The sequence below is a fragment of the Pelodiscus sinensis genome, chromosome 9, assembly GCF_049634645.1.
Source record: "Pelodiscus sinensis isolate JC-2024 chromosome 9, ASM4963464v1, whole genome shotgun sequence".
NCBI lineage: Eukaryota > Metazoa > Chordata > Testudines > Trionychidae > Pelodiscus > Pelodiscus sinensis.
In genome coordinates, this window is record NC_134719.1 from 13,029,815 (window position 1) to 13,054,787 (window position 24,973).

General features: G+C 38.8%; 1 protein-coding gene across 3 annotated transcripts in view; it reads right to left on the reverse strand.

The window, feature by feature from the left end:
* Positions 1 to 5,251: 5,251 nt before the first annotated feature.
* Positions 5,252 to 24,973, reverse strand: part of FYB2 (FYN binding protein 2) — a 53,520-nt gene continuing 33,798 nt past the window's right edge. For 2 of the 3 annotated variants that reach the window (XM_075936055.1, XM_014578784.3), the window contains 15 exons: positions 24,480 to 24,511; positions 23,359 to 23,390; positions 21,374 to 21,461; positions 20,865 to 21,009; positions 18,258 to 18,384; positions 18,117 to 18,160; positions 16,460 to 16,529; positions 16,045 to 16,137; positions 13,283 to 13,311; positions 12,286 to 12,346; positions 11,579 to 11,668; positions 9,420 to 9,504; positions 6,786 to 6,945; positions 6,608 to 6,641; positions 5,252 to 5,896 (listed from right to left, as the gene is read on the reverse strand). In XM_075936055.1, coding sequence (XP_075792170.1) covers positions 5,890 to 5,896; positions 6,608 to 6,641; positions 6,786 to 6,945; positions 9,420 to 9,504; positions 11,579 to 11,668; positions 12,286 to 12,346; positions 13,283 to 13,311; positions 16,045 to 16,137; positions 16,460 to 16,529; positions 18,117 to 18,160; positions 18,258 to 18,384; positions 20,865 to 21,009; positions 21,374 to 21,461; positions 23,359 to 23,390; positions 24,480 to 24,511 — 1,097 coding nt within the window. In that variant the 3' untranslated portion in view covers positions 5,252 to 5,889. The remainder of the gene's footprint in view (positions 5,897 to 6,607; positions 6,642 to 6,785; positions 6,946 to 9,419; positions 9,505 to 11,578; positions 11,669 to 12,285; positions 12,347 to 13,282; positions 13,312 to 16,044; positions 16,138 to 16,459; positions 16,530 to 18,116; positions 18,161 to 18,257; positions 18,385 to 20,864; positions 21,010 to 21,373; positions 21,462 to 23,358; positions 23,391 to 24,479; positions 24,512 to 24,973) is intronic. The other variant, XM_075936054.1, reaches the window with a different exon arrangement.

Here is a 24,973-nt window from a genome sequence, read left to right on the forward strand (position 1 = left end):
CCATCCATTTCCTCTGGGCTACAGCTTAATGTAGGATTTTCTATGGGAGATAACGTAATAAATGTACTTTTCATTGTACGAGTCCCCACTTCCCTCTTTTTCAGTGTGTTTGAAATGGAGACAGACAGACACTTAGCCATACCCCATGCTGACAGCAGAGTAACGTTCCATCACGTCACCTACCCTGTGCCCGGGAGGTGAGCAAAAGCCATTAGCAATGAAGGATGAAAGGGTTTAAGATTAAGATGTAATCTTGTAAATCACATTGAAAGTTTAAAGTGCTATTGCCTTAAAATTGCCTCTATATGGGATTTCCTATGCAGTAGAGAAATTTCCTTTAAACACAGTTCCTTTACCGGGATGTATGCCCTTCCTACAGGCTCGGGACAAGGGGAATGTCGAGGCAGTAGTGTAAGAATTACCACAGGACTGTACATCGTTAAGATGTTGTGCAAACATTAACTAATGAACGAAGCCTCACAACCATACCTGCAAAGTAGGTAGTAATAGAGTATCTCAGTTTTACAGGTGCAGAAACTGCTCACAAAAGAGGCTAAGCAACTTTTCTACTAAATCAATAGAACACATTGGCAGCAACCAGATTAGTCCTCAGGTATTTCTGACTGTCAGTTCTTATATTTAATTTACTAGACAATGCTGCCTCTGGAGAAGGATTGAAATAGTAGCATTTCTATTAATGCAGAATATTAAATGATCCATTCAACAGACTAACCCAGCTCAGCTGTATATTTCAGAATCCTTTGACAAATGGTATTAATTATTACTACTCATGTAGGACCGTGCACCTGGTGGCTAAATGATCATGAAGCTGCTGTCCTCAGATATTTCAGATTGCCAAGTTTTTGGTTATACTTCTGCATTTATGATCATTTGGGCAAGCAGGGTAGATATATATTTAATTATACAGACTTGAATTACTCCAAGTGCAATTTTCAAGCAGTGAATAGCTGTTTTGCAAATGATACATTTAGCAGGATGTCAGAACACTCCAGACCTTTTCTGGATTCAAAATTGAAGGCAGGATCATTATAACAAGATGGGTTAATTTTTACCCCTCCCCCCACTCTTAGATTAAAATGTAGTCCTTCAAAAAGTTGTAATTTAGAAGAAACATACTAATATTGCAGGAAGAAGGGAAATAATTATTTCTGATACTTGCTTTTGCTTATTTAATGCTTCCCTTTAGTATGCATCTGGTTCTTCCCCAGCAAATGTTTGGATAATTATTTTATAGGTTCTCTCAATTTTATCTTCCAGTTTGTCTTTTACACAGATTTAACATGTATTGGTGAGTAAAACATACCCACTACCCGCCCCCCTCTCTCTCCCCTCCCCTCCCCCACACAAAATCATGCTTTCAAGTCTTCATGGAGATTGGGGTCAGATTTGTAACTGAGCGTCTTAAAAAAAATCCCACCTCGTGTGTGTATATTTGTGACTGAATATGACTTAGTACAAAACTTTAATACTGATATTAAATGTGCACACCTTTGCCATTGTTAAGAATCAAAAGAACTGGTCAGCACATCAAAGATCCAAACGGTAAACTTGAATTCTCTTTTCCTATACAATCAAGAAGTATTCTAATCTCAAGAAAAGTCTTGAGGCTTCTGCTGAAGCTGCCTTAACTTATCTTTGTAACATAAGATTGTTCATGCTCATCTGTATGTTTTTCTGATCTTTTAAAGTGTGGGGGGGCAGAGGAGAATTCTCTCACAGAGCTGTGAAGTAGACACTGCAAAGTGGTAATATTTATTCTTGTTACTGGAAACCCGTTTGTGTGTTTCATATCATGTTATACTTGTATAACTTATGGCTTTTTCCCCTCTTTAGAGTACAAAGCAAAACTGAAAATGACATGACAGCTCTAGTGCTGTTATGTTTAGACCGATGCCCTAAGTTCTAAGTAATTTCATAGGTTTAAGACCTGTTAATATTTTATTTTTAAGAAAATGGGTATTTTATTATTTTCGCATTAAAATATTTTAGCTGCTAATGTCAAGAGGCCTACATATAAAGATTTAAAAAAAAAATCAAGTATGGAGTTCAGGAGACAAATTTCTCTAGTGAGTTTAGTTTTTCTTGGCTTTTCAAATTTCATTAACAGAAAAGCCAGGAAAGGAAAGGATTAAAAAAATTGTTTATAACTCATGATCAAATTTTTTTTGGATAATTATTATGGAAGGGCACTGATCCTAGTTTCAGTTTTGTTCTTTGTGCATGTAATTGTGTCTTAGATAATCACAAAAATGCCTTTTACCTTCCATGTATGGTGTGGAAACTCTTTGTATGCTGCACTGCATGTGATGCTGTCTCCATGGTTGGCCTTTGCACTTTAATAAACTCAGAAGAAAATAAATGATAGCAGCAAATGTTTAAATATAAGATAGACCCTCAGTGCTGTTGGAATCATGGCTAGCCATTTTCCCCAAATTGTTGTGGGCAAATATCAAGAGACAACTGAGAAAAATTGAGGTGGCTCTCACATTCCATATCAGAAGGAAAATGAACTTCCCCGTATGGATCTATATTTCATGATCATTTTGCCATTGACTTCAAGGGGCCAGGCTGTCACTTTGTCTCAGTAGTTTTGATTTATCTAATGTTTGGATATTTTAGGCCTCCAAGTTTCACTGCGTACCATAAAATTAATGGCCAAACACCTTAACAGGATAAATGAAATCAATGTGATACAGCTGTTACTAATACCACACACGGAATCACACTTTGCCTCCCTGTGCAAAAAAGCTGGAGGGGGCATATCTCTTGATTGAAGGGGAATAGTATAAAAGCTGGTCTGGAAAGATTGCGATCTGGCTGCAGGCTATACTACAGTGCATGTGAAGCACAGAAACCATTGACAAGGGAGAGTGAAGTCAGCTCTACAGCCTTAGCAGAGAACAGTTGGCTTTTAGCTCATGCACTAAAGGCCCCTAAGCCTTGTCCACCTGCCGACAACCAGCATCCATTGGCTTTACAGATGGAATGGGTGATCTAGTGGATTCATGTAGTTTGCAGCATGCACTTTGATTCCCTATTAGTTGTGTGACTTCCTTATGTGGTGTTTCTATGGCCACAAAAGTGGCAACTGAGAAATTAAGGTAATCTTTCAGCACCAAATAAATGGTTGGCATATCATCATGATTATTTTAAGAAACTGGGTCATAGCCCAGAGTTTAAATTTACACAGATTTTATTTTAAGTCTTCATCCATTTTCAGTATGTACAGTCAAACAAAACTACAAAGGGTGCCATCTCTAAAATAGTTTCCTATGTGCAACACAGCTATGAGCGCAGCTAACCGTGTGCATTAAAATTTTTCTAATTCGTTGAGTACAAATTAGTATGCCATATCAATTGCTATATATGTACTCAATGTGCCAGAGCAGCATGTTGGAATCTGTCTGCAAACTGCTGCCTTGTAAAGATTGTTTCAACAAGTTACCAATTCTCTTTGAGAGAGAGAGAGACATTTACTGCAGCCAACACCAGTATGAATCCGTTTTTCTTTTTAATTGCCTTGAAGGGACAGCTCCTATAGCGGCATATGGTAATGTAGGGCCCAGTCCTCATGGGTTGAAAAAAGTACAAGTTGAAGAGGAATGGATTCACAGAGTTACAAGTCACTGCACCAAATCCTTTGCTAGTGCAAACTGTCATAGTTCCATTGATTCAAGTTCAGGATCTGCCCCAATAAATAATTTTACAAGTGTACCTTGCGGCAAGGTCCTCACAGGCCGTTACTCTGGGATACCTTCTTTGTCCACAGATCAGCTCAAGACCCTTTCTGGTGCAGTCACCTGTGTCTTTCATTGTCAGTTTCCCACCACCTTCTAGTTACAGTGTTTTGGATCACAGCAAACTCAGACAGCTTCTCCTCCTGGCTTGGGAGCACACTCAGCCACACCCTGCCTGTCCGGCCACTCCCAGGGTGGGTGGGACTTGAACCCATTGCTCTCCTCCCTTTTCCACTTCCTCACTGGCTACCTTATATAACCAGCTGGCTAATGAGGCCCACAGCTGCTTCCATTAGCCCTTCAGGCCTGGGCTTGCTCAGCTGTCTTCAATGGCCTTTTCAGCCAGCGTGTAGTGGGAGCACTCTGGCTTAGTCAGCAGTCTGTCACAACCTTCACACTATACTCCAAAGACTTTTTTTGTTAATTTCATTTTAAAATATATCTTGATTATTAGCAAATCAACAATATTACAAGTAATTCAGTTGATAGAAATCAGTAAGAAAAAAAAGTGTTTCAGGCCAAGCGTGTACCTTTGTAATATTTCAGTCAGATGTTTTTGTATTGTTAAAGCTCAAATCAGAATCAAATCTATGATTTCTATGTAAAAAAGTAAAATGCAAGTTGCCATAGCAACTTAGTTAAATATACTTACACTGAAAAGGCTGTGGATGAAGGACATAATACAAATTCCAATCTGTTCTGAAACCAGATGAACACTTGAGCATCACAAGTAGTCCATCTAGATTTTGAGAAGTCTAAATATTTGTGCTGGCAACCTTGCAAAGCAGTGCATGCTCAAATTTTTTGTAAGTATGGATGCAGGCCAGCACCCTTAATGGAAACCACGTGTTAAAATAATAATAAAAATCCCTGTATATCTACTTCTAAGTAAATGCTAAATATTTGCTCAGTTTTCTTGAAGTTTACCATGCCAAGATTGAAATAACTGTGGAGTGAACAGCATTTTTGTTGAAGCGTGTTCACTTAAGCATGAAAAGCAACTATTTCTGAATAAAACCGCCATCTTACAATTTTAGGACTCCTCAGCTTACAGTGTATGAAAGAACAAATTCTAATTTCAGATAAAGGTTTTTCATGCTGCAGAATCTTGAAAAAATATTAATATATGTAGGACATGGAGTTAAGAGTCATCAGGTTCTTTCTTTTAGTAGTATTTCCTCATGGTACTTTAGAATAGAAGTGTATCAGATTCCACAGCTATTCATTTTAGGACCAGTAACTACCTGGTAGATCAAAACCAAGCCTTTACCAGTTCATGTATTCCATCTTCAGTTTAGGAACAGGTTTTAAAAATGGGTAACAGTGACCACCTATTATTGGGCCAGATGGTAAATGCACAAGTGACAGAAGCACCTCTATCTCATTGGAACTCTATGGAAGTTAGGTATCTGCATATTTCAAAGGCAGAAATGGCCTCAGGTAGGCTTAGTAATTTAGCTTCCTAAAGTCAAGAATCAATATAATACAATGAATTCTGCATCAGTGTTTATTTACAAACTTTTTTAAAATACAAATAACTTCTCTACTACCAATATGACTTTTAACCCAGCAACAACAGTACCAAATATTTCACAAACCAATAACTGGCTGAAATCCAGAAACATAGTGTAATCGTAAGAATCCATAATTTGCGTAGAAGTGCATCAAAAGTTCCTTTGGGAACATTACATTTCCAACACTGTACAGAAAGTGACAACAACAAGGCAGACTTCAAACAACAAGAATCATTATGCACTGTAAATTATTCTTAATAATTCATAATCCTACCCTGCCCATCCAAGTTACATACAAATATAGGAACTGAACAGGTAAGCTAATTGAATGTCTACCTAGACATAGACCTTGTACAAAATATGCAACAGTAGAAGTAGTACACAGAGGGATGATTCACTAAACAGTGTGCACTAGTTAACTATTACACACACAAGGTGTGGTTTATCTTTTTAAAGATAAATAGATTAATTTAAATGGATAAAACCCATACTTTTAATTTACATTCATATCAGCTCTCTGCAGTTGGCACGTATGGACACGCCATCTTTGAAAAGCTTCAAGCAAGTTCTTCACAAGACTCCATAGGAAGAGACTGGCCGTCATCAGGTGACCAGCATTAATGTCTGTTTCACAAAAAAAAAAAAAAAAAAAAAAAAAAAGTTTTACTGTAACAGGCATCTTGCCAAAATAGGCATAGAATTTTCTGTTGCAATATTTGTTTACATACTTATTTCCATCTGGCGCTTTTAAACTATTAATACTAAGCTGAATGTATATAAAAATCAACCACTCTGTCAAAAGGCGTAAACTGTCATAGTGCCAGTGACTTCAGTGGCACTACATCAATTTATGTCAGTTTAAGACGCTGGCACAGTATATTTTTAGCTACAGTCTGACTAGTGTCAATACAGCTTTAAAGTGATTGCTTAAAGTTACAACTGCTAGTACCATTTAGTACTACAAGATAGGGATATATCTGAGCTATTTCATTAGTTTGATCTCAAATTAAACATATCTTTCCCATCTGCAATAGAAGTTCTAGATGCACACCCATACAGCAATGCTACGTCTACACTGCTCTCTCTTGCAGAAAATATATGCAGATGAGGTGAAACATGGAATATCGCCGTGCCTCATTTGCATAATTAATGAGGCTTCGTTTTTGCACAAAAGCCTCTTGCACAAAAACAGGACCATATTAATTATGCAAGTGAGGTGCGGTGATATTCCACGCTTCGCCTCATTTGCATATTTTTTTTGCCCAAGAGAGAGCAGTGTAGACATAGCCTAAGAGTTTCCGAATATAGTAACTGCAAAAACAAATCCAGATTTACCTGAAATTCAAATGCTCCAATAGCACATAACCATCTAAGGAGGAAAAAAATATGCAAATTATTAATCTGCCCCTTTGTATATTTGCTTGCAGTGCTAGCCTCAAGCTGCCTGCAGCAATGTCCCAAAGTTGATTAAAATGCAATCCCATGTGTGGTTAAGCAACCCTTGCAAACTTACATTTGCCCTCAGAATTGCGACATATTACTTGATTCTCTTCTGTAATATCAATAACATCCAGTTGTTCTCCAGTTCTGATTGGTAAATCAAGTTTCCTTTTGCTGGTGACATTAGAACACTGTGCAACTGCTATACTGATGACTTTGATTTCCTTATTATACTAAAAAACAGACAAACACAAACAGCCACCACTATGGATTAGGCCCTTTATATTTCTGTGATCAGAAGATGAATAATTATTCAAGATGGAAGTACTCTGGTGAAATAACGATTTAAGAGGATTTGGGTGGGGGAGAACTATTACAAGTGTTTCAATTTTTAGGGCTGTACACAGAGGATCATGACTTAAGTCAAGTTAATTTCTTTAATGCCCATGTATTTGTTCAAGAGACATTGAGCTTTATTAGTACATCTCCTGGAGGAAGTGACGGAAACATCTCATGGGACATTTAAAAGTGTCTAGACGAAGTAATGTGCTTTAAGGAATCATCTTGCACAAGCTAGGAGATGGGCTAGCTTAGGGATCCTCCAACTTCATTGCACCATGACCCCTTCTAACCACCAAAACTATTGCATGACCTCAGAAGGGAGGCACCAAAGCCTTCCACTCCCCAGACTGGAGGCGAAGGCCGAGCCCCACTGAGGTGCTCATACTTAGGCTCTGGGGAATGGGACTTGGCCTTTCGCTTCAGTCCCAGGCTCCTGCAAGTCTAAATGTAACACTGAAAGGGACTTGGGACCTCAGGAGCTGAATACATGAGCCTCTACCACTTTAGCTAAAAAGCTAGCTGGCTTTCAGCTTAGGCTGTAGAGCACACTTGTGCTTTCTAAGTGGTCTACGTGCCACTACATGAGACAGTAAACCACACCCAGAAGATGTGTGCAGCCCCATTAAAACAGGCTCATGATCCACAGTTTGGCAACCAGTGGGCTAGATCTAACAGGTCTTACTTCAGATCACTTGGTACCATAATCACAAGTGGGCATAGTTTTGGTCAAAAAAAAAAAATCTTTATCATTAAAAACACATACAGACACCACCCACCCACTTTTCTACAACACAGGCCAGAGTACAAGAATTTTTAGACACGGAGTTAACTTGCCATTTCAGCTTCTCCCAGCGAGAGCGCAACTTCTCCCTCTCCATACCAAGAACAGAGGTATTGTTGGAAGGTTGAAAGAGCCTTTCCTTTCCCCTTTAGGAAGGACTGCCAGTAGCTACACAGTTAGGCATCTCTTAGTTTACTATTCCCGCTGTTTTCCTAGCAGCTGCCCCCCCTCCCTCTGAGTGCTTCTCTATTCTGTCTGCCTGCCCCCCCAAACAAAGTGGCCTCTCTTTTGAGAGAGACCTGATTTCACCATCCAGACTAGACTGAGTTCCCTGTAACATCAGACAGTTCCAGAATCTTAATAATTAAAGCTAAATTAGGTGTTGGTGGCAGAGATCTAGATTTCCAAAGACTGCTAGAATAAAAGCAGGCAAACACTACTGTTCTAAACCATTGTATGAACTCAGCATTGCTTCTGTTAGCATTTTTCATAGTGCTGCATAGACTCAGTAGGCTAACAGAAAAGGTCCTTTTGAGCAGTATTTCTCAGTCTATGGCGTTAGTCTGCATCAGATGAGTCACTAGAACCAAAATTTGGATCAGGAGAGGGCAAGAGCCGCTGATGATGATTCCTCTGTTCCATCCCTGTCCGGGCCACCAGCCAGTTCTGGCTGGGGCAGCTCTCTTCCCACCATCCCCAGCTGGAAAGGGATATACTAGGGGCAGATCTATGCTACTGAAGAAAGTTGACCTAGATATGCAACTCCAGCTATGAAAATAGCGTAGCTGGAATCTATGTACTTTAAGTCAAATTTCTACCATGTTCCACTGCGGTAGGTCAACGGGAGAAACACACCCGTCAACTTCCCGTCCTCTGTGCAACCTCATGGAGTACTGGGGTCAGCGGGATTGCAATGAGCAGTTGATTTAAACCCACTAAATCAAACCCCAGAAGACTGATCTCCAGGTTGTTAATCTCAGAGGGTATGTCTACACTACAGCGTTATTTCGAAATATCTTACACAAAATAAATACACACGAAATAAATACACACAAAATGCATTTCAAAATAGCTCATCCACACTGATTGGATGCTGAATTACATTTAAGGCTAGCTGGAACTGGTTCTGGCAGGGCATCAGGTCAGAAGTTACTTTGTGTCCAGGGCGGCCAGCAGGGCACCCTGAGAAGGGCTGGAGGCCCCTTATTTCGAAATTAACACCTACATAGTACTTATTTCAAAATTGGCACTATTCCTCGTGGAATGAGGTTTATCAATTTCAAAATAAGCTCTCCGCTATTTCAAATTAATTTTGAAATAGCAGTTGGCTTGTGTAGACGCTAGGAAAGTTATTTCAAAATAACGGCAGTATAGACATGGCCGCAGTTACATGAGGATTTGTGTGGCCTTTTAAAAGGACTGAGCCACAGATCTGCAACATGGGATGCTGCTGAAGAGTATCCAACATACTATAGATAAAGATTGATTGCTTTCTGTAGCTCATTCTTTAAGTAACAGACACAACCACAGCTGTTCTCTTGCACTGCTTATTTCCTTTAAAGAGCAAAAATCAAGACCACATACCATGAACTTCTCTCTAAATAGCTTCTCTTCTTTTGTCACCTTCTTTCTCTGATCTACGTTATTTTTCTTGACTTTGAAGACGTTCCTAGCAAAAAGAATGTATCAAAAGAGAGGAGACATTCTTAGCAACTCCTTTTTAATCCTTCAGTGCACGAAGCAGCATGAAACAGCACCATGCATTATAGCAGCACCGAATCATTCTAATTTAGTTTGGAATGAAACCTTGCAAGAACAAAGCAAGTTGCTTGTGTCACCGTCATCTCATAGTGTGCATTAAACACAAATGTAGGCAGCTTGGACCAGTCTAGGCTCAGTGACAGATTCACTTGATATCTGTGTTTCGAATAAAGCTGCGCTTTTCAAGGGATACAGTTGCTAGAGAACATGTTCAATAGTTTATGTTAATTTTTATAGAAGTAGGGCAGGAGGAAAATGAGGAAGCTTTCTCCCGTCAATAAAATCATAAATGGGCGTGGGGGTGGGAGATCGAAATGGCTGGACACTTAAGGAGTCAAACGAAGTCAATGGGACACGAAGTGGGCATGGAAGCCTGTCTAGCTGGTAGTAGGCCATTACCCTTCCACGGAGAAGCATGGATTAAAAATGCTCTGAAGTTTTCACTCTTCTATCACACAATAAAAATGACATGCAACAATTGGAAATCAGAAAGGCTACAAAATTAGTAAGTAAGCCTTTCCCTCCTTCGATTTCCCGATACCACCTTGGAAACTTCCCCTCCACAAACATCTGAAAGATGTTAAAGGTGGGTCGAAACTGATCCAGAATAGTGTTCAATTCTGGATCATTAATAAATAGGAAACTATGGAAAAAGGATTAAGCCCCTTCCACCTCACTAGCCATTCTACAGTACATTTCTTATTGCATTTTAGTTATCAAGGTTTACCTTTGAAATTCAGCACTAAGTCTTCAGTTATTATATATATATTTATGTCTAGTAAGTCAGATGAATGAATTTTGGGCTCTCTCTCTTTTCTTTTTTATAAAAAAGAGCATTAACCCCCTTCTCCCTTCACTCTTTATATCCTTCAGCAGCATAGGGTTAAATGTCCTTTGAGCTTTTAAACACAGGGTGAAATCCCAGCCCCACTGACAAAACTCCATTGTGGGAGAAATCTTGTACCATGGAAATCAGTCTTGTTTGAGATTACTCTCTAGATAAAAATAGTATCGATCCACATATATCAGGAAAGCTATGGCATGATGACAACATCAGGATATTCTAAAACCAAAATAAGACACTCATATGTTACTAAAAATAGAAAATAAGAGCCAAAGTTAGGTAGCTCTTAAAGACTAAGCATTTCAGATCAGATTAACAAGATTCTTACTGCTACTTCCCACCCCTAAAATGACTATGTCAATGTAACAGATGAAATCTTATCAAGTAGGTTAAAAGGAAGAAATGCCATGTACCTGATACTGCAGTTCCATTAAGATGGATGTAAGAGTGACTGCTAGTCAAGATGCTAATGATACTTGAAGGGTCAGCAATACTTGTTTAAAAGTCCCAGAATATCAGTTGCTATCTAGAGCTGTGCTCACATTTTTGTATTTGAAGTGAAACTCGTAAATTCGGGCTTTACACTTCCGTTTTCACACCAGGAAAACTGTAACCCTGTTGGTCCTAGGATATTTGAGAGAAGTTACAGGAGGTAATTCCTCCTATTGCTCATGTTCTGTTGGTAAGAGAGAAACTTTAAAACTTACCTAGAATTCTGACCTTCCTACATTGTTGATTAAAGCATCAGTACACCCATGAGCACTAGGGAAATTTTAGGGTGCTTCTGCAAGATCCACAGACGATTATTGTGCAGCACGCTGGGGGACTAATTACTAATATTTCTACTGCTTACTAGGCTGTTTGGAGACATTTAGGGGTGAATTAGAGCTAAATAGCAGCACAGAATACTGAGAGCTAGGACTGGCAGCTGTAAACAAACTTTTATGGGACCATGGGAAGCTTGGCTACACCCATGAAAAGCGTACATCTGGCTAACTAAAATTCAGGATTATGAATGTTTCCAGACCAGAGTGTTCTGGACTAGAGAGGTTCAACCTGTATAAAGGGCTGGGAAGACTGACAACTTGCACTTAATTATGAAGAATACATATTATAGAAATAAAATATCTTTCATTACTTTTGTGTATCTTCACTGCTTCTTGTTGTATCTTTATCTTTCAGCATCAGAAATTTTTGCTTCCAATTTTTGTGTTTGTCATCTTTCTCTCTGGGGACAAAAAGAACTGATGAGATTTATAATAATAATCATTTTCAAACAGAAGGGTAGCACAAAGTTTATTTTTAAAATCCCTAAATGTTACATACCATAAACACAAGCACAATGCAGGAACCTTGCAGCTTATACCAGTTTATATCAATACTACTCAGTAGTTGAAGAGCAAGAAATGAAGTATATGTTATCTAGTCAAGATTACGGTAGACAATTTGCAGACAGAAAAGTGCACCTAGACAAGCAAGAGTTGGAATGGAGACATTAGGGATTTAATTCCAATTCTTATTGATAGTTTCATGACCCACAGGTTCTCAAGGCTTCATTTTACATTGCATCCAAAAAAGACAGTAGTTTGAATTCACTTGCAATATTTTTAGGATGTCGCTTGCCAATTCAGAAACATCCTTCCCTGGATCAACTGAGCTTTCCCTAGAGAATTCCTATAAATACCCTACCTTGCTTAGCTTATAAAAGGTACAGTGAAATTGCGTGTCTGAAAGCCTATATATGCCATGCCACAGATTTGTGGAGGAATATTGGTTGCAGCAGAAGAACCTGTTTTGTAGAAACATTCCAGAAGTAGTCTTCTTTTGTAAAAATGGGTTACTTACTTTGCATCTCTTCCATCCACCTTAGTATCATCATAGGCTGTGTTTTCATGGGACACATCTGCTATCAAAACATTCGGTGTAAGGATGAGTAAAAAAACATTCATCTGAATTCAGTATTTGAAACCATCGCCTGTAATAAAACTGGGACTACATCTAAGCTGTCTGATCCGTTATCAATCCAAAGGAACTAAATCTTAGTGCATTGGGAGTCCTGTGTTGCTACAACAAGATAGGAGACTTCCATGTGAACAGGCACAGTGAGAAATAATTAAAAACACCTAAAGGCATCTCTGAAAGGGGGACCATTGTGCCTAAGCACACTGCTCTGGTTGGAAATTGATTGTTCTTGAGATGGAACTATTTGGGATTTCATTCTGCTCTCAGCTAAGTTAATTTCATTTAAGAATCCATGTATTTTTAGTTCTAGAAAGGACCATTAGGGTTACCTACCACAGCTTCCTGAATAACACAGACTGGGGTTTGAACTCACATCTCAAGTCCTAGGTTTGTGCCCTAACCACTGGGCCATCCTGTATAAGGAATTAGCCTCAATTTACACCAGTGAACGTGCGAGCACAGTCAAGCCCTATAAATTATTCCAAGCAAATGCTATCCCATCAGGAGATTAAATTTTAGGGCTCAGTTCAGAGCTGGTGGAAGTAGATGCCATCCAGTCGAATCCACTGGAATCATTCCCACTTGTACCAAATCCAAAATGGCCTCTTTCCCTACCAGACCTGAAGAGACTTTCACAAAAGATTGTCAAGTGCTTTTTTGAACAAGAAACAGCTTTATATCTGTGTGAGCATAATCTCCTCTCCATATCTCAGCTCAAAAAGATCACAAGTGTACATCTATATTAATTCTTTGCAATTAACACTGCCACATACCGATTTCAAAAAAGGCAAGATACCCAACCCAGACTGCGTTTCCAGGCACACTCTAATGGAATGCCCTTTCCCAGAGGGTTTCAGTCAGATGCACATACATGGCTTACCTAAGTTTGGCACAGAACTGGACAACATGCTGGGGAGAAAAAGAAATGAGAAAAAACAATTAATTACATGCAAACATATTAAAACAGCCGTCTTAGTGACTGTTCTGGGGGCTCAAAGGAGATTCTACATTCAGGCTCTCGAATGCTTCAGATGATAAAAGAAGTTATGTTCTCACCCTCCTCCAATGAGCAATTAAATCCTTTAAAGGGTTAATTTGTTCTTTTATATTATGTGTCTTCCTAACACACCCTTGAATACTTTTCAGACCTCCATAGCTACAGAGTCCAAAATGGTTATTGTGGGGATGCTGCAGTTGAACATGCCTATTCAAATACCGGAACATAGAAGGAAGGAAAGAGTGGACACAAGCGAAATATTTTTCCTATACCAGTGAATGCTGCACATCACGTATTTATCCATAAACCAACAGGCAGCCATTACAAAGGCTACCACCACCACTACCAGCATTAACACAGCAGTGTTTGGAACTCTTTTCTGTGCTACAGGGTGACAAAGTGTGAAAGCGTAAGCAGCATATGGTAGCTGCTTATAATAATCAAAATTCAGCAGATTTGCAGCAAGGAAATGCTACAGAGCGAGAGAATAACAGAGGAAATAGAACAAGTGGTCCTGTGGCACCTTAGAGACTAACACAAATATATAGTAACATGAGTTTTTGTGGATAAAATCCAATGCATCAGATGATGCGCTGGAATGGAAATAGAGTAAGAAATGAGGTAAGTATGCTTACAGAAATACCCCCTCCTTACCCCCAAAAAACAAAAAAACCCACAGCCTAAAATTGTTGAGGGTATGTAGAAGAACAGAGGAGTGGACTGTACCTGTCGTTAGTGTAAAGATCCATTCAATACCAATACACCTTCCCTTTTTAGGGAATGAAAGCACACAGAAGTTCACTTCCAGGTACAAAATATTATCTATGCAAAGGTGCCAGGCATTCAGTCAGCATGCAGCCACTTAAATACATAATTCTTAATACCCAGCACTTGAGCTTAGGGAAAGCAGACAGCTTTTAGAAAGAGTTGTCAGCCAACAAACGGCTGTCGTACTGTACCTCCCACTACACATTCCCAAACACAACTGTGTACCTTTAAAGCCAGGCAAAAATCCCACCAGCTGGACATTCTCAGGACTGAAGGAATATGGCACCATAGGACACCAACTTCATCCGACTGTAGGCATTGTGCAGAGGGGGTAAAGTGGCCTTATGTTCTGCAGCCAGCCATCATGCATTATTAAGTGAGAAATTGACATGGAGGAATTTTGTTCACAACTTAACGTTCAAGAGCCTTTCCAATAAGCCAACATTTTCAACAAGCCAACAAGACTTGAAAGAACACTATAAAAAAGTCACATATTCCTTCATGTCATTAACTTGTTATACCAGAGACTGAATGGCCTCTCCTTTTTCTGATCATATACTATCACTAGCTTAGATGCACAATGAAAATCTAATGTACCCCCTTCCCAAACCTACAGGTGATAAAGCACATACAGATCTCGTTGCTGCTAATACCATATTGCTGTGTCTGTCTTCTGCAGACATGAAACATTTTTCAAGGAGGAGTCAGATGTGCAGGGAAGGAGTTGGTGCTTTACTGAATTTTTTTCCCATTCTTTGGGAAGCTAGGTAGCATCTATCCTGCCTTGACAGTTATCATCACTCTTGTTTTTTTTTCCAGTTAAAAGTTATATTCATTCAGTTAAATCATTAAAAAAAAGGAGTTGGTTGAGGTCATAGATTAGTCTGGCATAAAAATTTCACTGAAGTATATAGAAGGATTTTCTCTGACTTCAGAAGCCCCCGCCCCCCGATGATTATCATTTAATTCCTCTTAAGGCAAAAAGGAGGGGGGAGTGAAGCCATTGGTATTGGTGCTCCTAAGACTGATGGATCAGACTAATCCTTGTTCTGACCTCCCATGGATGTAAATCCAGACCAACTTCCCTGCAGGTACACCATTGTAAGTGTGGATCATAATTGGTGATTTTTTTTAAATTGCAGGGGGAAGAAGTCAGATTCCTACTTTCATTTCTCTAAAAAGGAAGCACGTATTTCAGGAGTAAAACAGATGCCCCGAGAACAATTGTTAAAAGTTGTAGATTAACAGATAGGATGTACTGATCACCTATTCTTAATGGAAAAAAACATTATCCTTAGATTCTTTAAGGTTGCTAACTCTGGGTATGTCTACACTACCACCCTAGTTCGAACTAGGGTGGTAGTGTAGACATACCCTCATATAGTAACAATACAAAGGTTTCCTCTCCCCCATATAAATTTGAATGAAAGAAGATCTTTGCCTACCCAATGTAAAAAGGAAATATATTAAAAGCAATTAAGTTATCTTCACTAATCTACATCAGTCCAATTAGCTTTGATTATTGGATCACCACCACAACCCAAGCCAATCACCAGTTTGGAAGGACATGTACGTCCTCATGCTTCAAGACATTATTCAATCTATGATTTAGAATCTAGAAAAAAATTTGGATATTATGGATTAGTTGACATCTTCAGGGTTTCTTGCATTTTTTCTGAACTGTTTGGTGCTGTCCATTGTCAGAAACAAGATAATAGACCAGATGCACTCTACATTTGATCCATTATGGCAAATCCTATGGAACAGCTGGTGGCCATAAAGGACACTAGGCAGATTTTCCAAAAGCAAGTTGTGTCCAGAACGATGCACTTTTCTCTTTCATAGTTTCCAGACATGAACCAACAACATTTTCTTACCGGTGGTTTTCCTTCATCTTGGCATTCTTCGGTTTAAGCTTGTCTTTCTTGAAAAACTTTCCAAATTTCTTTAGCTTTTCTATTCCATCCAAACTAGGTATGAAGAAAATACATTAAAAAAAATTAAGTCTTGTGGAGAAATGCCTCAATCTTTGCAATCTCCAACAGTGAGCCAGATACCCCTGGGAAGGGTGCATGAAGCTTCATTCCATACATTGAAGAGTGACCTTACAGAGCTAATAATTGGAAATGCAATTGGTAAAACATCCACTAATGTCAATACAGAACCAAAAAAAAGTCAATATTCCTTCTATAATTGTAAAGTATGTACTTGTATCCAATAGTAAACAGGCATGTTACATAGAAGTGCATTCAGTAGCTTGAAGACAAAAAAGGCATATAAATGGCAACTCACTCTAGTTTGAGTGGATTATGATCTTCATTGTGAATATCCTCATATATTTTGTCACAATTGTCTTCTGAAACTTAAAAAACAAAAACAAAAAAAGGATGTATTCACAAATCACATTCAATGGCAATAATCTTCAAGATCTGCTAAACAGAACAAAAGTAGCTCGAGAAGAGGAGAACTTAAAACTACATTGGCTATGGCTTTTAAGGTTCTGAACTAGCCATGGGATTTCCAGCTCACATGGATGTAGTCATGCTACTGTTCATCTGAGCTAACACACTAAACAAAGAAGTATAGCTACTACAGCACCAACTAATGGCTAGAATACAAACCTACCCGATCCCCACAGTCAGTCAACGTAAACTGGGAATCAGACTCCCAACTTGTAGAATAGAGTGCAACAAAAATTCACAGGAGACCGTTTATTCCCTGGTGTCACATTGCTGAACATTCAACATTGGAAGTGATCAATAAAGGAATCCAAGAAGCTCATGTATTAATAAAATGGGTGTAACAATGGAATGTCCAACACAATACACAGGCCTTTTTTTTGGTTTGGTTTGTAAATCTGTTTGTCTTAAAAACACTAGGGATTTAAAGTTGCTATAAAAGGTATTACAAACAGGTAACTAAAACTGTAGAGGCTAAGGCATAAAACAGGTCTTGCACATCAGCTGAAGGAGTAATTTTATTAAGCTATCAAAATTCACCCAATGAATGGCATTAGGATAATATTTGACTAGCATAAGACTACAGTCACATCACCCTATGAATCCTGCTAAGAAAGGTCTGTCATGCTACCAGAAAAGTGGTAGGTTTAATGGTGGCATTTGTGATTTTGACTCCTAACAATACAGGCTTAGAAACTTTAACTAAGATTACTTAAAATTGGCAGAGAGAGGCAATTACGGGTGAAATTCACTATAGCACATCCACATGGACTAGTGAACTGGAGTAAAGGTTCGACAATATACTGGTGGAAAAATCCTGTTCCCAGTTCCAGAAGCATAGAGATTTCCACATGGGAAGGGAAACTAACAGCTCTGAGAAGGCAGAACTGACAGGCAGAACCGAACCTGGGACCTCTGCAGCTTAGTGCATGAGCCTCTACAGCTTCAGCTAAAAGCCAGCTGGCTCTCAGCTCATGCTGTGGAGCAAACACATTCTCTCCCGCTCTCTGTAAGTGGTCTAAGTATCACTCCATGGGACAATGAACCATGTCCAGCAGGGTGTGGGTTACACAGGCAGCTTTTGGAGAGGCCAAGTAAAAGGTGTAAACTAGCCATTCTCAAGAGCACAGCAGAATGGTTCAAGGGTTGGAGCCCAGATCACCACCATATCAATGCTAAAGTCAGTCTACTCTTGTATTTCAATGGGAGTAGCAGCTGCAGCGAGCAGCTTAGGGGTAAGAGGAAGAATTCTTTCCTCGCTGTATTGGCAGAGATCTTAGTGCCCCCGCACACTTTCCTGGGGTGACTGGAACTTGGCAGAAGACCGGACTTTAGCGTGTGGTTCAAGTATTGCACAGGGCCTTGTGCAACTCATTTTTGCTGGGATGAGTGCCATTCCCGCCACAAGATGCACCTTTTTAAAATGGAGACCTGCCTCAGTGTAATGAATGCTTCCCCAAGTTCAAACTTCCCAACTCGGTCATACTTACAGCTATCTGATGTGAATGAGCTAAAGGCATCAGAGGCTTGGCTCCTGGAAAATGAAGTGTCAAGATAGTTTGATATAATCAGTTTACTTTACTGTGGGTTTTAGAAGACATGTCAAAACCTAGTTGTTAACATGTACTCACATTGCACTTTCTATGCCTTCTACATCATCATACACATCCTCTGCTGGCTGCATTGGCTTCAGAATCTTTCGACTCGAAGCCACCACATCTTCATCTACGTGCGGGTGGATGCCTTGAAAGCAGTCAGCTGAAAATGAAACAGCATCTTGCCTTAGAAGTTCTTCTGATCATCTACAATCAGGTCAAGGATAATCATCTTTGATAACACATGGCTATGTATGCCATGATAAATAAGTCAGCAGCAGCAGAAGCCAAACTTCCTTAGATCTAGAAATTCAGAAGAGTCTTTGATTGCTCTAAGCTGCTTTGAAAGAAAAGCAGAGAGTCTTAAAGACTTTTTAGAGATTTACTAGTTAGCTCAATACCTGCAGTCCTCAGTTGTGTTTTTTTATTTTTTGAACTGCAAGAAACAAAATAGGATTTAAAAAAGATATATGAGCATTTACTGAAATAAACGAAGGACTACATTTATAGTATCTTTGATGGGGTTGAGATGGTTTAAAGAGGAAGGATTAACAGATTACCTCAGCACAAGGAATATACCTATACATTATAGTAGAGGAAAAATAAGTCTCATTTGTGATTTTAGCAGAAGTTTATTGTACTGAGAACTAGGACAGTGAAGTGTGTGATGTTTTTCAATTAGGAAAAAAAATAGCCAACTCTATAGACACCACTCCAACAATGGTAGGTCTAATGTTGAGCATTTGACCAGAACAAAATGTCTATTGGTAAACTCACACTGAAATATAGGTAAGGCTCTACAAAAAAAAGTGTGGATTTTCTTTTGGTTCAAAAGTTGCAGGCACAGTTTGTTGAAGGTGAGATTTTGGAATGCTCAATTCAGATACCATTTTAAAAAAACATGAGAAATATGATGCTTTTATATACTTGCTTTCAAAATGGATTCACCAGCCCTGAGAGCTCATTGTCTTACATACTTCAGCACTTTATTTCAAGGCACGAAACCTGCTTCCTATGCAGGGCAGCAGCACAGAACAGATGTTGCATGTCCCACTGACTTGAGGGCAAACATGACAGAGGTGGCCACCCAAATTTGAGTTCTGTTGCTACCTCATTCACCATTTTGTAACCCCCACTCTGATCAACATTTGGCTCAGTTGCAGAGAGGAGCTGGACAAAATTTGAGGGAGTGCACCCAACCTTGCAGTGCCAGCTCCATTCAAATTTGTGGCAACTATAGATTTAAGAAACGTGCATGCGTCTGTTCATCCCTGAGCCTGTTTGTTCAAGGACTCCTCCTAAATGGTAAGAGCTAGGACCAACAAATTTGGTAGGCAGCTTCCTCTTATCATAACTTTAAGCTAGATAAGGGTGTGGTCGTGCCAAAACAATGGGATGTGCCTGGAATTCAATCATGTTTCCCATAAAATGGGAAGAGAGGAGTCTGGTAGGAGGGAGTTATACTGTAGAATGACCACAGGGGGTGGCAAGAGGCTGGGATAGAGAAAGGAACAGCTTTCTATTATATATTTCAGAGAGTTTGCCTGTTCCCTGACTGGGGGACAGAGAGACACATGAACCCCTCCCCTGGCTGAGCCTGCTACAGTGGCCAAGGACAGGTGCTTCTCACCTGTCCCCAATCTGCTACGGTGAGAGAGGGCTGGGGTTGCCCTCTTTCTCTGGGGCAGCCTGCATACCAAACCCCTCATCTTCAGCCCCTCCCCAAGGGAATGATTTTAAATTAAGAAAAACAAAAAATGTATCCGAGTTAAGAATCCAAGCAATGATGGGTAAATCTACTATATACAAGAAAAAAACCCAACACTGGTGAGTGTTCAGTTATGGCCCATGATTTTCTTACAGCCTTAAACATTGGTTAAATAGCCTCAAAACACTAAATTTATTGAAACAAACAAAAAGAGATTAAGACTTTATGGCCTCCTATAGGTTGAACTTTAAATGGATACTTATGAACTTTTACCTTTTGAAATTAGGCATAACTCAGAAAAATGTGAAACAATTCAATGGTGTTTGAGCGGGGGAAGGTTGTTGTTGTAAGAAGGTACCATGATGCAAATCAAGAAAGGTAGACTGCCACTACTATCAATCATCCTTGCTGAGATATAAGACCACATTTGACAGTGATCAAATAAGTGGTCAATTGAGTAGCTTACCAAGCTGACTTTGGCCTTTAGTGAGTTAGAAAGAAAAAAAAAAGGGTTGGATTTGAATCTAGCCCTTCATTTCCTTTGCTTTTATTTTTTATAAAGCTAATGTCCAACATAAATATGCATTCTGTCTTGGAGATGAAATCTTAAAAGCTTCCTTTTAAAATCAGAAAAATTTTGGTTTGCATTTGACACAAGCCAAAATGTCCAGGGGGGTGAAAAATAATTTATTTGCACAGCTGTTTTCAAAACACTAAGTCAGGACAATCTAATTAGAACAATTTTAAAAAAAGATACAAAAATGAGTGTCCATACAGTATTGTGTGTTATTTTAACTACTTTAAAGTTACACCATCAGTTAAACCAGCCTAACTCTCTGACAGGCAAGGCCTTAAAAATTAAGTTAAAAAAAAACCCCACAGGGTAGACGTTTGAAGGAACATTGCAATAAAAACAAAGGCAATGAAATACTCACAATGTTCTACCATATCTTTAGCCAGCCATTTCTCAGTCTGTAGGACATCAGATGCCTCTCCCTTCTTAACTTGCAGCCTGCTTTTCCCACCTTCATGGTCTTCATTTATTTGGGGTTTATGTAGCATGTCCTCACGGCCACTAATCTAATGAGATAATTTAGATGTGGTTAGTGCAGTGTTTGAATCAGATTCCTAATTTACAAGTAAGATGGGAAGATTATAGCTAAACTATTAACCCACTATATCAGAGCAAAGAAATAATAGATTATGTGCAAGACAGAGACATAAATAGCATCAGTTGTATTACTAACCAATATCATGAATGGGAGAAAACAAAATATTTAAAAATGTCCCTAGTCTGCCCTCATTTGGAAGACTGAATACTGCTTCCAATCCTTGGACCAAAAGCTAATTTTATTGTGCTTTAAAAACAAAAATTTGCATTATACCCTATTCCCTCCCAACAATGCACCTAAATACATAAAAGGACATCTCAATGACACATTACCGTGGACATATTCACTTGCTGTTGCCTTTCTCTATCAAAATCCAGTTTCCATTTGTCTTCTTTTTCATCCTTTGTGACTCGTTCAGTGCTGAAATATTAAAAGATGTACACACAAACTCAGGCTAAGATGTACATGTTAATACAGTGCATTTCCCCCTTACTTTATTTGTTAGAAAAGATAGGATACTGCATTGTGTGGAGAGTATTATAATCCATAATGCCAGCACTAAAATCCAGTTCAGCTGTAACATGCAGACAGACCAGATGGTAAATGAGAGCAATACTATTCACAGCACTGTTCAAATTTTGAACAACAGCCAGCTAGGAGGAATGTACTTTGACAATTGGCAGTCCATAGACGGGAATCATTGCTGATGACCTCACCTGGGTCAACATGCCCAAATGTCAGTAACTGGTTGGTGGTTTCACATGGCTGACCCTAGTCCAGGTTTGTTACAGTAACTTTGAACTACACAGAAATAAATGAATCCATGTATGTATATAAACAAGGTAACAGTGAGGCAAAGATGAGGAAGAGTATAGCCAATGACCTTGTGGGTTATCAAAATATAATTCTTGTCACCTCTCCCATATTTATTCTAGTCAGCTCATCTGGCTAACTTTGTGTTTAATTCTCATGGACATGTGAGACACATATTAGAATGGGTGAACCAATGCTGACGTGTTTCTATTTGAATATCCCTCATGCTCTCCCTCATGCAGTCTCCACCTCCTGTTTGTTTTCCCTGATCTCCCAACTATGCCCTTTCTTCCACAGTCCCCTCTACAGTCGCCCTCACATCCTACTGCATAGTCCCAAAGCCCACGCTCAAGTATGTTTACTTGTGAAATCATTTTGGTATCCTCCTGATCATCCAAGATGCTTCTGTGGTACAAGGTCTCGCCTTGTTCTATTCCCAAATTGCTTCCCTCCCCCCATAACAAAATCCAATTTATCATGCTACAACAGCCTCTATTAAAGCAAGCAGGTTACCAAGCCACAGTAATTACTTTTACTGCAGTGTTTGAAGTATGCATTTTTACTCTTAAAATAGTCCAGGGTGAACTTCAAAAGTAGCCTTTTTTCCCCCTTTATCATATCTAGTTAAAGAGCTGGACAATTAATTCCAAAGTAGAGCTAGTTAGAACGTTTTCCATTATATGAAGTTTCAGTGAAATTGAAATGTTGTGTGGTGACATATTGGTTTTGATGAAAAATTCGTTTAAATTTATTTTGGGTCTGGGTTCAGAGATGGTAGAATCCCTACTGTGTGAGTAACTCAAATTAACATACCTTAGATCTACTTACAGTAGGATCTACACTGCACTGGGTTACCAAGGGTATGTCTAGACTACATCCCTCTGTCACCAGAGGAATGTAAATTAGACATAACAAAATTGCTAATGAAGCGGGGATTTAAATGCTTTATTAGAATAAAAATGGCCACTGCTTTTTGCCAACACGGCAATTTGCCGGCAAAAAGCGGCAGTCTAGATGGGGATTGGTCGACAAGGAAAGTCTTTTCCGACCGATCCTGTAAACCTTATTGCACAAGGGATTGGTTGGAAAAGGCTTTCCTTGTTGACCGTTCCCCATCTAGAATGAAGCTTTTTGCCAGCAAATTGCCGTGTTGGCAAAAAGCAGCGGCCATTCTCCTGTTCCACGTTAAAAAGCACAGGTTTCAGGGGGAGTGACATTTTGACAATTCTGCTTTTTTGCAAAACTATTTGAGAGATCATTTTTATTCTGCATTGGAATAAAAATAAAGTCTGAAACCTTGAAAATTGCCAGAAAATGGAATTATGTTTACAAGTGTGTTTGTGGAATTTTACTGTATTTCTCAAATTATTTTGTAAATGCCTTATAGGTTATTCTCTCAGGTCTATTACAGAGCTAAAAAGGCCATTTCCCTTTGATAAATCTGTTCTTAGATTAGCAGAAATAAATTTAAAAAAAAAGTAATGATTCAAATAAATTAAGTTACCTGGATGAATCAAACAGAAAACTCTTCTGCTTCTATTCAAAGAGAAAGTAAAAAACAAAAAAATCCTTCACTTATTACACCTTGGTCACTAATAAACCAAGTTTATACAATGCTTAAAGCCACTCAACATTGATATTTTAAAATGTATTTCTGTATAAACAATATTAATCCAGATAGTGCACAATATTTAGAAATGAGCTTTTATGATTAATAAAAACAGGTTCTTTATTTTCTACAATAAAAGCAATTTTAAAAAAAGCATGTATTGACCCAAGTAATTCATTGCTTAATAAAAAAATAAATAAGGAAGCTAGTGGTCAATGCACATACTGACTTTACTCTGGTGAGTCATTTCAAGATGGGGCTAGCTATTAAATAGAAGTCTTGAGTCACAAAAATCTTTCTAAATATAATTAGCTTTATTATTAACCATTTGAAAAAAAGAAAGTCAAACCTTCTCTTCTACTGCTTTAAAGATAAGCTACTTGGCCTAATGTATCACTTCAGTTTGAAATTGGACTTCACTTAAAACTTTTTTTTTTTTTAGCATCTTTTCTCCCTCCCCTCCCCCCCCATATGTCGTTTGCTGTTTTGGAATCCAATTTAAGAATTCCAGAGGTTATGTCCCCACGTGATTTTCCTTCATGCATAACAGAACCAGAAGTCCCACTCATAAGAATTTTCTGACACCAGCTGAAATATTTTCTTCCATACCCATCAACCACTGGCTAAATGTTGTTGTGGCAACATTCAAACACAGTTACCATCAACTCTGTGTGTAGTGAATTGCCAGTGGCATCTTATCTTGGAGAGAGGTTTACAGACTAGTTTCCCGGCATTTCCCCTATGCAATCTTAAAATGCTCAGAAAACTACTCAAGACTTGTTGGATATAAGACATGCTGTTAAGTTTAGACTGTATCACTTACTTTAAATTTGAAAAGAGCGTGGCTAGGATTTTTAAAGAAAGCTAAGGAAATGGATTCCACAGATCCCACCGGATGGGCACATAAGTCTCAGTATATTATGTGTCTAGTCACAAATTTCCAAGGCATCAAAACAGAGATTTATAAGGTGTGTTGGTGCTATAATGTCAGGTGAGGGTTACAGAAGATAACCTACCTTGTCATCCTCTTGGATTCTTGTGCTAGATACTAGAATAAAGATTTACAAACAATTACTGCATTTAATGTTCAGGATGGATAGGTAATCTTCCACAGTTTTAAAGCCATTGAACTACAGCCTCTGAAAGGATACTGTTGCTATAGAGAAGACTGACTCACATGTTCAGCTAAGGGTACTCTAAGTCAAATGGGAACAAACACTCACTTTTGCAAGGTTTATTGGCCCAACTTTCTGTTCCCTGATTTAGGATTGGTTTGTTCCCTGCTCAATCTTCGCATGGGCCTTGGATCAAACAGAACCAAAGAATTGGCCTGTCTCAACCACAGCCCTGAGTAAGTAAGAGGTATTCTGTTGAGAAGAAATGCGGAGGAAGATCTATTAGGTAGAAGAACAAAGAAGAGGAGGAATAAATCTGACAGTGAGAGAGAGAGAGAGAGAAAAATTAAACTGACATAAATCATAGGGGAAGGAAGAATTCCAGGCATTGGAAG